At 38.3% G+C, this 14,461-nt stretch overlaps 1 protein-coding gene across 1 annotated transcript in view; it reads right to left on the minus strand.

The window, feature by feature from the left end:
• ACOT12 (acyl-CoA thioesterase 12) overlaps positions 1-14,461 on the minus strand; it is a 43,540-nt gene that overhangs the window by 8,720 nt on the left and 20,359 nt on the right. Inside the window, 6 exon segments of the mRNA XM_049769089.1 lie at positions 1,775-1,858; positions 2,630-2,693; positions 2,909-2,964; positions 5,469-5,619; positions 6,443-6,562; positions 8,553-8,709. Coding sequence (XP_049625046.1) covers positions 1,775-1,858; positions 2,630-2,693; positions 2,909-2,964; positions 5,469-5,619; positions 6,443-6,562; positions 8,553-8,709 — 632 coding nt within the window.

The following is a 14,461-nucleotide window of genomic DNA, read 5'->3' on the forward strand; positions in this document are numbered from 1 at the left end:
CTTAGAAGACCCCAGGTTAAATTCCATCTGTAACGAACGTGGACACTGTTCATGTATACCCAAACACCAGCAATGATGCAAGAAACAAATTTTATGTTAGTTAAAGGAAACATATTCTAATGTCTTTTAGGAGGGATAGAAAGAAATAAATCATTGTAAATTTGAGCCTGTGTTTTGACATCACTGAAGTGAACAGAGATAAAGTTAACTTTCAGAGGAAGAAGGAAGACCCAGAAAGATTTCAAAATGATAAAAAGCAAAATGATAAAAAGCAAAGAGGAGGTTGAGGTAGTGGAAAATTAGTGAAGCCCAGAGGCCCTCCAAAGATGCTTGGATGAAAATTTGTTATTGGGGTAAATGGAAACACAATGAATCGTTGAAACTGAAATTCCAAGGCACTGTTGATAACTATGATAGGACTAATGGGACTGTCCTAGGAAAGCCAAAATTTAAAGTGATCCAATTTTAAGGCTACTACTTCATTAGTGCTGAAAGGCAGGACATACTGAAAAGTGAACACAGGCAAAGAATTGGCATTTCTAAGCTTCTGCTCGGGGTGAACACTGCTCTGTTATGGGATTATAGTGGTGAGCAAAACAGCCCTCTGTGAGTTTACAGTATACATGGGCATCAAAGGGTTTCTCATACTGCTAAAATTAGGTCAAACTCAAATGACACACATTTATTTAAATTTAGTGACATGCAAGACACTGCAAATGATGCTAACAGAGATACAAAGGTGTCAAGACAAGGCTTTTAAAACTCAAAATCTAGGTAGGGTAAATCACCAAGTGTAAAATAAGTCAATTATTATGTAAGACTTAAATATTGCTTCATCAGAGCCCTGGAAGAAATGTCACAAATATAGGGCATGACTAATCAACAAATTTCATTTAAGGAAATTGCTGAAACTATGGAGATATCTCAAAAGGTTAGTGTGTGTATTGTATGTTGAGGTTTGATCCCTGGAACTGCACACTTCCCCAGTCACTGCTAGGAATGAACTCTGAGCACTGAGCCAGAAGTAGTTCTTGAATACTGCTGGGAGTGGTCTAAAAATTAATGAAAGGGAAAAAAAGGAGGGTAGGATGGAAGGAAGGAAGGAAGGAAAGAAGGAAGGAAGGAAGGAAGGAAGGAAGGAAGGAAGGAAGGAAGGAAGGAAGGAAGGAAGGAAGGAAGGAAGGAAGGAAGGAAGGAAGGAAGGAAGGAAGGAAGGAAGGAAGGAAGGAAGGAAGGAAGGGAGGGAGGGAGGGAGGGAAGGAGGGAGGGAGGGAAGGAGGGAGGGAGGGAAGGAGGGAGGAAGGAAGGAAGGGAGGAAGGAAGGAAGGAAAAAGAAGATAGGATGGAAGGAGGGAATGTAGAAAGGAAGGAAAGAGGGAAGGAAGAAAGGAAGAAAAAAAGAAAAATTATTAAATAAGTGGATATTGGGAGAAGTTCCTTCAGTCTGGGATGATAGGAGTGCTTTATAAAGAAGATTTTGCCTTGGATCTCAAAAACCTGGTAGACTTTAGAGAATAGAGAGGAGAAGGAAAGGTAGAATATAGGAAATAAACTTAGAGGTAGGAATATTCAGGGTTGATCTGAAGTACCCCCAAACCATATAATATGGGGGAGAGGCAAGACTGGAAAGAGACTTGACTCTAAGAAAGATTTTCCCAGAAAGATTTTTTTTACCTTCTCAAAAAGCAGCAGCAGAAGCAGGACCACCACCAGCACACAGCAGTTTTTATTTGTGAAGGGCAGAGGATTGCGCATGTACCTGACCACCTCCTACCTTTTCCACAGCACTGTTAATCTCCCAACCACTCTTGGCCGCCAGGTTTTTGAGAGCCTCCACATTGCTATCTCTCAGGGAGAGCTAAAAGACATGATTTTTAAGACATGTGAGTTCATTGTAAAGGATCATGATGAAATATTTTCTGCTTTGTAAATGTATTCTGCTTCGAGCCAATGTGATAGTCTTGATCTTAGCATCAAGCTACAGGTAATGTCTTCAAATTCAAACAAAGAAAAATGAATCCAGGACAGTGACGTCCGAGTAACAAACAAGACTGATTTGTAATCAACCTGTTTTTAAGTAAATTTGGGTTTCACTTTTCACTTTATGGTAAAAAATATTAAAGGGACTAGTACTTTGCTGTAGTGCTATAAAATGTGAGTTTGTGGGCAAGCCATTGAGTAAAACACATGGTAAGATAATTAGGGTTCCATGTCATTTGCTGCTTGAATGAATTTGGTGGTGGAGCACCTTGTGTCTCTGATCTGTATAAGAATCCAAATAAATGAAACAACTGTTAGATAAACAGTTACCAGTAGCATGGTTTTATCTAATTTTAAAACAATTAGTTGGTATATTCACCTACTCTTCTACCTATATAAATACAACCTCCATCAGTTAAATAAGGGAAATTTCTTTTTATTTGTTTCTTTGTTTTGGGGCCAGACCCAGTGGTGATCAGATTACTCTTGATTCTGCTCTCAGAAAACTCCTGGCTTGTTCAGGAGAGCATACATGGTGTTAGAGATCAAACCCAAGTTTGCTACATGCAAAACAAGTGTCCTACCTACTGTATTATCTCTCTAGCCTTATAATCCTTTTATTGGTAGGATATTTACAGAAGGCCATCACCTTGTTGCTTATATCCCATTGTTCACAAAGTTGAACTTCTTCTTTATAGGAAATCATATATTTTCTGGAAAAAAAAGGAGAAATGTTAAATAATGGTTTTCATTAACCACCCCATATTAACTGTGCCACTTGCTTGAATTGAAATCAACAACTGAAAGCTGGTTTTAGGGGCTGACCAATCAGGAACAATAGTTTCCATCTCATAACCCTCTCCAGATACATCTTTCATCATGTTATGGGAGAGGAGACCCAGGAAATATATGCACCTGTGTCTCTTACCTGCCGAGACGAATTCTCTTGCGTGCAATAGCTCCATGATACCGTCTAAAATCATCCTTTAATAAAAATATGAAATGAAATAAACAAAATAGTAATATTCTACTAACAAAATTCTCGAATTTCTCCTAAGTTAGCAGAAGATATTAACTGTGTCTTGGTATTGATGCATGAACCATCCCCTTTAATGACAGGTGTACAAATAAACAATTTTATAATTCCTTCCTCCCTCCCTCTGTTCCTCCCTCCTTCCCTCCTTCCATCTTCTCCTCCCTCTCCCCTCCCTCCCTCTGTTCCTCCCTTCTTCCCTCCTTCCATCTTCTCCTCCCTCTCCCCTCCCTCCCTTTTTCCTTCTTTCCTCCCTCCCTCTCTCCCTCCCTCCTCCTTCCCTCCCTTCCTCCCTTTCTCCCTCCCTTCCTCCCTTTCTCCCTCCCTTCCTCCCTTTCTCCCTCCCTTCCTCCCTTTCTTCCTCCCTTCCTCCTTTCTTTCCTTCCTCTTTTCCTTCTTTCCTTCTTTCCTCCTTTCCTTCCTTTCTTCCTTCCTTCCCCACCCAATGGTGCTCAGAGGTTACTTCGGCTCTATGATCAGGAATTATTTTTGTTGATTTGCCACATGCAAAGTGTAAATGACCCACTGACTGTACTATCACTCCAGTTGCTCATTCTTTCTTTTGATATTGTTGTTGCTGGGGTATAGGGGTTTTAGGCAGTGTCTAGGGAGTCCAGGAACTACTACTGGTACTTCTCTCACTACACGTCTCCCTAAATACTGCCTAAAGTACCCTATTCCTCAGTAGCAATAGGCTTGTACTGGTGACATTTGGGACCACTATCAAACACAGGTAGTTCTTGGGAATCTTTGTTTTCTAAAGTTGTGATGGCATACCAAAATCAAACCTAAAGTCACATGAGTAATTTTAGGAAAGATGAAAACTGGCAACAGGACTTCAGACAAAGAAAAGATAGAATTGCACTGCATTTGGGGCAGCTTGGTGGGAAGTGGAAGAATAATCAGAAGTGCTACCCAGCAAAGGACAGCGACCCACAGGAGCATGTAATCCAACAAGAATGATATATGAAGAGTTAGAGAGATGGTACAGGAGGTAAGGTACTTGCCTTGCATGCAACCAGTTTGGTTGGATTCCAACCCCATATATGGTCTCCTCAGCACAGCTAGGAGTGTCCCTTGAATGCATGTCACTACCCGCAAAGGTATGTCTCCATTTATTAAGGAAACACGCACCAGACGTGGCTTTTGGGTTTTCTGGTGCAGTGCCTAATTTTCCTCCCAAGAAATATCTGCCAGAAGGCCCGTTGGAGAACTCAATCATTGATCCTTGCGTGGATCACTGGCAATATTTCTGTCATACTTCTTACATGGTAGTGACTTAACATTTTCCCTTTAATTCGTTTCTGCTATACTACAAAAATTTGGCCTTAGCTATCCTGCAGTCATTAAAGGAATTTCAGTACCAAAGAAAATTGCTAGAAGTTCCTTGCTGGCTTAGTATATTTGAAACTCAAAGTCCAGCCAGCTACCTCTCTTTCTGTCAGCCTTTTTACTCCCTAAAGCCAAGTCAAAACATAGCATCTTCAAGACAATGGTCTTCTCTCCCTGCCTTTGAGCACAACAGCAGAATTATTTCTGCCTCAGGGACTTTTCCTGTCACTTTGAGTACCTGCTTACAAACAGGTTTGGTCAGTGTAGAATTAGGCTATTTTACTAGGTATAATTATGTACTAGGTATAATTATGTACCTCTTTCTTTAGTGTTATATCTTTCTATTACCAGATCATAGGAAGTGGGTCTTAGCACCTAGCTAGAATACTATTTCCCTCAGGTTAAGAATATTTGTTATCAGGAGTAAACCCGGATTCCTGCTATCCCTTAATTTACATCAGCAATGACACCTAGGGCCAGGAACTTCTTTGATATGTAAGACATTAGCCTTCCTTTTATCCTCTAACTCCTAACTGAAACCTATTGTATTCTAAGGTTACAAAACACCTAAAGCTACGTGTATTTGTTCTAAAATCAAACAATGTATGTTGCATTTCTTTCATGTTATGACTGCCTCTTTTCCCTTTATATACTCCCTTGCCTAAAGATTAAATTTGTCGCACTTCTGCCAGAAATGTGTTGACCCCACACATAATGCGTGTGGTATCATTATTTCATATTTCATATCCGTCCGCCTCCTACTCCTGCTTTCTGCCAGTGAAGATTTACGGACCCCACTAAGGCCTTGCTTAGGGATGCAGCATGTCCGCAGCAAATGCAAGCTAGGATTAGCCCTATGAAGATCTCTAGAGACAATCCCCAAATACATAAAGTTGAAAAAATAAAATAAATACAATTAAATAAAGAATTAAATCTTAATTAAAGGCTTCCACCATTCCAACAAATTATTACAGTGGTTTGGAAGTAAAAGTTTACACCGCAAAGAAGAAAAACCAAGGGGGATCATGGTGGTGGTTGCTGGTGTGAAGATTTGGAGTAGAGTTTGGAACCCACCTTATTAACCCCCCCAAAAGGTGTGGTTACTGAACTACACACAACTGACCTTTGAAATGGGTTTAATTCGTGGAAACTTGACCAGTTCTTGCTTGTGATCGATAGCATTGTAAATAAGAAAAGCACTGTTAATATGCCGGCCCCGGCCTTCGGACCACTCCTGACAGTCAAAGGCCTCCACGCGCACCCCCACTTCAACACTGTGAAAGGCAATACAGGGCAGTGGGCAGAAGGCACCAGAGCATGTTCTGCCTCCTCTACCCACTGCCACCACCCCTTCTAGGGAGGAAGAAATGGAGAGCCCTAAGTTTCTCTTGTGTCACCCACACATCTACATGACTGGCAACATCCAATTTCTTTAGGATGATGTTGCCCTTGTATAAGCCCTAAGGTCTGTCTGCTGCCTTTCCCACTTGATAGTGAGAAGAATCAAGACAGCATAGAAATTCATGAACACAATCTGGTCATGGGGAGGTAGGAGTCAGTTGTGCCAAAGTCAAGTTTGCTCCTTTAAAAATAATCATTCTGCAATTAGAATCAATCACTGCCATGAGATTGAAAATGCAGATTTTATTTTTACTTAAAAGAAGTTACTAAGTTAAATCTCTTTATTGTGTATCCAGTGTAATAAAAATAACTGGGAAATGTGTTTAGACTTATTGTTGATAAATGACAGGTCCACAGTGAAAATGGATTGACCATGAAATCGCCAAAACTCCTGAGTCTGAAAGGAGTTCATAAATATGACCATTTCATACCCTTTTAATCAGCTGGTGTGTTCCTTTAGAAGACAAAAACTGTTCATCCAATTACCTAGGGTAAAAGGATCAAAGGGTCCTGAAGTAGAACAAAGAGTTAAGATATTGTGTGTATGGAAGACTGAGTAAGATATTGGGGGGAAAAAAGAAAGAAAAGAAAAGAAAACGGATTATTTTAAGGTAGTTTCTCTATAAGCCTGCAGGTTGAAATAAAACCAAGAGAGTGAGCAGGTCTGAATTCCCTAAAGCACTGGACATGCTTTACCAGGTCTGGAATGTATTGTTGACAATTGCGTTGAAGACAAGCCGATCTCCCACTGTGGATGGTCCTCGAAACTTAAACATGTCCACGGACTTTAGAAAAGGATGTGCCCGACAAAGGTGGCTGATGAAATAAAAGCAAAGAGAGAGAAGAAAATAATCATCTCCCCCAATACTTGCAGGAACTGTTTCTTTAGTGAATATAACAGAGAAATCCTCAACTTTCTAAAGAGACATCAGTTGTTTTTTTGTTTTTTTTTGTTTGTTTGTTTGTTTTTTAGCCACCATGATATTACTGTTATTTATTATTAGATTTCAGGTGTATGTTTCAATACCAATTCATTCACCAGTATCAGCTTTAAAAGAGACACTTAAAAAAAATACATGCATAAAAGTTTTCACTACGGTGACATCTTTTTAAATTAAGGATGTAGTACATGTTTATATTGAGTGGCTCTGTATGCTACCAGCAGCTAATTTGGACTCATGTCCTTAAGCTATGGGGTCTTTAACAAGATACTAAAAATAAAGTAATATCTTTTGTTCAAATTTAAGATTTATATTCATCCTGACAGCTCATGGCTGCTGTCACAGGAAATCGTGGCATACAGTGCAGTGGCATGGTGAGTTCCTTAGTTTCACAGTTAAGGACATTCATCCACATATCAAGATTAATATTTCTTTCCCCCACTGAAAAATTTCTTGTATTAATGACCCAAATCTAAAGACTACAAGGTGCACATTTTATAGTCTTTTTGTGTGCAAAATTTCAAATATTTATAAAGACTATGTAATTTCAGGAAGTTACTTTCATTATTTTCTACTTGTTTGAAACCGACTCTAGTCACTCAATCATTCTTTAAAGAATTGTACCAACGATAAGTGAACCGACTCTGCCACACTTAATTATATTGTTAGCTTTACAAGAGAACCAGTGCCAACACTTCGTTGTCATTAAGAATGACAACCTCATTTTAAAAACAAGCTCTCTTACTTGTGCAAAAATTATAGGAAGGATGACTACAGTTTTCTAATTATAGTCATTATCGATGTTAATCATAAAATTTCTTTTAAGTTTGGGAAAATAAAGCCGTGACAATTTTCAGTAATTATGAAAACTGTCACAAGGGCAGATACTGAAATCTTTCATGAGAGAGGACTTAGTCCTCTACGTAGTGCTCATTTATCTTAGGTGTTTCCAGAGTAAAAAAGTCGACCAACCTTCTTTTTTGAGAACATTTAACAGTGCTCCAAGGAAAATGGGGTTAAGATTTTAGGGGATGGAGCAGGAGCCTGGCATGTGTAAAGTGCCACTTCAAACCCTGTGTGTGTGTGCTACTAAGTGTGCCCATGTTGGCCTCCAGCATAGTTTGCATAAGCACCACAATGCTGGGTCTAGCAGAACACTTATCCCTCAGCTCCACATCCCTGACAGTGGCCTCTGTAAAAAAATTTCTTTCAATTCTTCTTTCTGATTTTTAGGTATTCCATTGGCCACAGTCATTCTGATTCCTTTGAAAGGCAGATCTAATTGTAAGTCACCTTTAAAAACCTTGCAAATCGACTCATTTTTAAAATTCTATCTCTTTTGCATCTACTTTGTCATAATATTATAATAAGTTGCAGTGATACAAGATCAACACTCATAATTCAAAATACAGCTTTGGAATTGTCATTTTGTTTGAGTTTTCAGACCAAGAACTTAAACATGCTCTATCAAACTGAAGGCAGATCAATCTTTGTTGTTTTTTTGTTTTTGTTTTTGTTTTTGTTTTTTTTTTGGTTTTTGGGCCACACCCGGCAGTGCTCAGGGGTTACTCCTGGCTGTCTGCTCAGAAATAGCTCCTGGCAGGCACGGGGAACCATATGGGACACCGGGATTCGAACCAACCACCTTTGGTCCTGGATCAGCAGCTTGCAAGGCAAATGCTGCTGTGCTATCTCTCCGGGCCCAGGCAGATCAATCTTAAGGTAAACAGAAACTTGTTGTTTTCTCATTTTGATAAAGAGCTACATGTCATCATCTATCTTTTTGATGAGCCCAATAATAGTCTAGACTCCCTCTACCTTCCCACTAGTTCCAACATTACATGTCAAAGGTCAAAACTAAGAACCTAGCAGAAATAGCAGCCACTGCCTCCATCCAAGCCATAATTTGGCCTCCAAATGTATTTCCATGATGGTTTGCATGTGGTGGGAGAACAAGTTCAATGCTCTGAACAGAGGTGTCCCTTGTGGAAACCATTCTTTCTGTTTCCTCATAAATGTGATCTGAAAAATAAACATTAGAAATGATTGGGTTAATTGAGAAACTGGGACTACATTTTTTCCTTTGTAGCAACAGATTCTACTCACAGTGCTTTTTTGTTTTTGTTTGTTTGCTTTGATTTTGGGGCCACACCCGGTGACGCTCAGGGGTTATTCTTGCCAATGAGCTTAGAAATCGCTCCTGGGGGCCGGGCGGTGGCGCTAGAGGTAAGGTGCCTGCCTTGCCTGTGCTAGCCTTGGACGGACTGCGGTTCGATCCCCCGGCGTCCCATAAGGTCCCCCAAGCCAGGAGCAACTTCTGAGTGCATAGCCAGGAGTAACCCCTGAGCGTTACCGGTGTGGCCCAAAAAACAAAACAAAAAAAAAAAAGAAATCGCTCCTGGCTTGGTGGACCATATAGGACGTCATGGAATTGAATTGTAGTCTCCCCCTAGCTAGTGTGGGCAAGGCAGATACCTTACTGCTTGTACCACCGCTCTGGCCCCTCTACTCACAGTGTTTTTAAGAAAAGTTTGATTTTTCTTAAGACTTAAATCTTACAAGAAAAGTGGCAATGTTGCACTGGTGAAGAGAGCTGTTCTGTTTATGACTAAAATCCAACTACAATCATGCTTGTAATCATGGTGCTTAAATGAAGATTTTATTAAAAAAAAAAAAGATTAAGTATATAGCTCAGTGGTAGAGAGAGATCTGATTTGGGTTGATTCCCTGAGAAGTGGTGGAGATTGAGACTTGTAAGGAAGTAGTTTTTCTGTAATTTTTTTTTTCTGAATGATAGCTATCTACAATGAATTGGAGAAGGAATCAGAAAGGACTTTTATTATATTGATTATGTTCCAGTCATTCAATAATTCTTACAAATCAACTGAAAATTTTATCAAAAGAAATTTTAATTTATTTACTTTTTATTAGACCATTACATAGTAAATATCACCTAAAATATTTTATTAAAGTAATATTGTGTGTTTCAGGGATGCATTGTTACAAGTCAACATCTGTGTATATGTATAAGTCTGCCTATAGAAATTCAATTCTGTGATTCTGCATATAGCTGACTCCTTTTTTCAGAATTTCCTACTCTCTTTTCTTATGATAATTACTAACATATCTTATAGCCAGAAAATTTGTTTTTGTTTTATTTACTCCATTTATTTGATTTGTTCTTTACCACATATGAAATTTTATATTTGTCTTATTCCATCTGTCTTACCATACTAAGCAAGACAGAATATACTCTCTAAGTTCGTGGCCGAATTTTACCTTTATTGTAATAGCTGAGAAACATTCATTGTATGCATAGATCATGTTTTCTTTTTTTTTTCTTTTTGGCTTTTGGGCCACATCCAGCAGTGCTCAGGCTCTGAGCTCCGAAATTGCTCCTGGCAGGCCTGCGGGACCATATGGGATGCCGAGATTCGAACCAATGTTGTCCGGGGTCAACTGCTTGCAAGGCAAACGCCCCACCACTGTGCTATCTCTCGGGCCCCAGATCATGTTTTCTTTATCCACCAATAGGGGCTTAGGTTGCTTCTAACTCTGGGCTATCTCTAACAATGCTGCCACATAAACTTAGGGTGCATATATATTTTGATTTTTTTTGTATTTGCATCTTTGTATTCTTGGCATAAATCATCAGAACTGGGATTATTGAATTGTAAAATACAGAGTTCAGTATGTTTTGAGGATTGTCCATGCTGCTTTTTTCCTAATGACAGATCCAATTTACGTCACTACCAAGAGCGTACAAGGCTTCCCTGTTTGCCATATCATCTACAACATTTTTAGTCTATTGGATACTATTAGCCATTCTAATAAGTGTGAGGTGATATTGTCGTATTGACTTTCATTTTATTAGTAATAAGAGATGCTAATAATCTTTTTCAAGTGTCTACTAGCTATTTTCTTTAATATTTTTGATGCAAGTTTCTTTCACTGTGTGGAAGCATTTTAATTTGATGTGCATTTGTAATTTTACTCTTGTTTCCAATGCCACTGGAGTACAGTCCTAGGGACTGTTATTATTATCTTTACCATTATCTTTATTATTATTAAGCTTGAGGCCACACCCAGAAATGCTTAGAGATATTCCTAAATTGGTTTGGGGGGGGGTTACTTGGGACCATGCAGTGCCAGGATTCAACCCAGGTTTCTCGCAGCAGTGCATGTGATCCATCCCTTTGAGTTATCTTCCCAGCTTCTTCCAGCTCATTTCTAATGTTAATATCAAGATGGATTTCACTTGTACTTTTATTCAATATTTTAAAGTTTAAGATATTACATTCAAATCTTTAATCGATTTTAAAATGAAATTGTGTGTGATAGTTGGTCTTTCTTTTTCATGGTGCTGTCCAATTTTCTGAAGACCATTTACATGAGGCTTTCCTTTCTCCATTGTATGTTTTTGTATGTTTTCATGCCACCCTCTCATGATGCTCATGTACTACTCCTGTCTTTGCACACAGGAATTACTCCTGGTAATGTTTGGGAAACTATATGGGTTTCTGGGATCAAACTTGCATTAGCTTCAAGCAAAACAAGTCCTGCCCAATATGCTATCACTCTGATTCTCTCTACTGTATGTCCTTGACTTTATTATGTTAGTTTTCCATTTATGTATGGACTTATTTCTGTATTCTCAATTCTGTTCCATTGATCTGTGTGTCTACTTTTATCCACTCCCATGCTCTTTTTGATTACTATCGCTTTGGTGTAAAGTTTAAAGTTAGTTTTTGTTAGTTATTTTTTGGGCTTTCTTAGGACAGTTCTTATTATTTTGGATCTTTTGTAAATTTACAAGTACAATTCATGACTTTTTGTTCTCTCTCTTTGAGTAATGCCATTAGAATTTTTAAGAGGATTGCATTCAAACTATTGTTAGACAAGATAGTAATTTCAAAACTGTTATTTCTTCCAATTCATGAGCATAGGCTTTTTTTAAATTTTCATACATTTCTTTCAATATTTTATTATAGCTTTCAGGGTACAATAATTTTTTAACTCTGGCTAAATGTGTTTTAGGTATTTAAAATGACAACTATATGTAAAGAAACTGGGTGGAGAAAGAACAGGTGGGATGGGGCAGAATGAAATTAGCTATGTCTTTATACCAATTGTGATAGTTGCATGTACAAATAAGTATGTCTCAAAACTTTCAAGTTATATGTTTGGAACATAGAATATTTATATGTTTAAATTACAACATAATATAGTTATTGGGGAAAGGAATCATTTAGATTACAGACCCAGTGGCTAGAGAGATGATACAGAGATTAAGGCACTTGCCTTTCATGTGGTCAACCTCTCTGGCATTTTATATGGTCCCTCATGCACTGCCAGGAGTTATTCCTGAGTGCAGAGCTAGGAGTAACCTCTGAGCATGGCTTGGTGTGATTAAAAAAAAAAAACAAAAATAAATAAAATAAAAAAAACGTAACTAAAAATCAAAACCAGAAACAAACATAGAGTCAGGGATAGTTTATCATACTCTAGACTTCAGAATGGGAACTTGGCTTTGTGGCTCCTGTTTTATAATGAATGTAGTCATAAACATAAAAGACATAATTCACTGTACTTCCAGCATCCTTTTATTCCTTTTGAATCATATTTGCTTCATTTACTGACAAATAGGTTTTTACTTGCAACAATGGGAAAATCATCTCTGGCTGCAAAGCAGTAAAATGTTTTCAATTATGTTTCCTTCATTATCAAGTAAATCACCAGCTAGACTTAGTAAATCACCAAATCACCACATGCTGTGCTGTTGTGAGAAGAGGTGGGCAAGAACTTAGAAATCTGGAGCACTACTCTGGTTGCCCTGTCCGAGGATTGAGCTGAGTGTACAGAGTAGGAGACCTCAGTAAGCCCAGCTATTGTTGGTGCTGGAATATTCTTGATGCTTGGTGTTCCATTTAAGTGAGCTCAGAAGTATGAAGACTGGGATGTTTGACCCCAGTTCCTAGTGGAAGTTTTAGATTTAAATTTCATGGATAATCTTTTTTTTTTTTTTTTTGGTTTTGGGGTTACACCTGGCTCTCAGGGGTTACTCCTGGCTCTATGTTCAGATATCACTCCTGGCAGGCTCAAGGACCATATGGGATGCCGGGATTTGAACCACCGTCCTTCTGCATGTAAGGCAAACGCCCTACCTTCATGCTATCTCTCAGACCCAGATGGTCTATTCTTTTAGAGGTTCTTTCAGTCTCTGTTTAAAAATATATCAGTAATTTCCTATTGTTACATTATGAAAGCCCAGATTTCCATGTTCTACAATTTCTTCCTTCTCTGTTTGGCCCATGCCGACTTCTCTAGCTCAGCTAGTCTGATAGCATCTCTGCTATCCACATCACAGTTTCTCTCAATCAAACTCTGCTTTTGTTTAAGTGCCACTGTATTTCCCCCCCAATCCAGTTCTTGCTACTATTGCTCAACAGGAGAGCATATGTCCAGGGTCCTCCATTTCTTCAAACAGTAGCAATTTAACTTACCTCCATTACAACTTCTCTACCAAATTTCTATCCTCTTTCATCATTTAATTTTTTTAACTTGGTCTTATTGAGGGCCACACCCAGCAGTGGTGAGGGGCTCTTCCTGGCTCAGGAGTGACTCTTGTCAGTGCTTAGTGACTATATGGAATGCCAGAGATAAAACTGGGTTGAGCAGAAGGCAAAGCAAGGGCCTAATCCCTGTACTATATTCCTAGTCCCTCAACTTCTATTCTCTCTATTTTTTCATCCATAATTTCCTCAGAAAAGTCTCCTATGTCTTCCACAACTAATTCCCACTATCATAAGCCCTTGTTAGGCATCCTTGCACTGTAAAAATCTTATAATGTTTATTTGTGTGATCTTTGATTAACTCAGATCCTCAGTGCTAAGCTCCTTTGAATATGACAGCAATCTTTAAATAATAATATAGTCATTTATTTGGTACCTCAGTAAATATTTATGGATTGAATTAATGAATAGACTTATGTATTCCATATTTAAAGTTCTTACTAGCAACAATATTTTAGATGAAAAATGATTGCACTTTGATCTGCTATTTATGAGAGTTCCCACTGTTCTCCATTTTCACTTAAATGGTGTTGCTAACTCTTCATTTTTTTCTCGCTTTGTTCTTGTGAAGCAGTATCATATATTGGCTATAATTTGCATTTTTTTGATTAACAAATACTGAAGAGTGGGGTTGGACCGGTGGCCCAAGCGATAAGGTGTTTGCCTTGTGCGCATTAGCCTAGGATGGACTGTGGTTTGTAGTCAACCAAACTTTGTTGTATTGGTTTATTGTTTCTAAGAGCTTTGTTGTGGACTCCTTAGGGTCATTAATGTATATCATCATGTCATCTGCAAATAGAGGTAGTTCTTCAACTTGTGTTTGAGTTACTTTGTTTTTGTTCTTACAGTTATTTAAGGTATGCCTTTAGGTTGTTGATTTTATCTTTTTATTCTTTCCCTATGTAGGCCTGTATCACTATGAGTTTCCCCCTAGTTACTGCTTTTGCTGTATTCCATAGATTTTGGTAATTTGTTTATTCATCATCATTAATATCAAGGAATTTTTTTCTTTTCTTCCTTGATTTCCTCTTTGATCAAGTTGTTATTAAGCAGAGTGCTATTCAGTTGTTGGTATTTTTCCGCATCTTTTTATAATCAATCTCTATCTTTGTGTTATTGTAGTCTGATAGGACAGTTGGTATGATTCTTATATTTGTGAATTTTTGTGAGTTAGACTTCCGTGATCTAAGTGAATGTAATCT

The sequence above is a fragment of the Suncus etruscus genome, chromosome 2 (assembly GCF_024139225.1).
Source record: "Suncus etruscus isolate mSunEtr1 chromosome 2, mSunEtr1.pri.cur, whole genome shotgun sequence".
Taxonomy (NCBI): Eukaryota; Metazoa; Chordata; class Mammalia; order Eulipotyphla; family Soricidae; genus Suncus; species Suncus etruscus.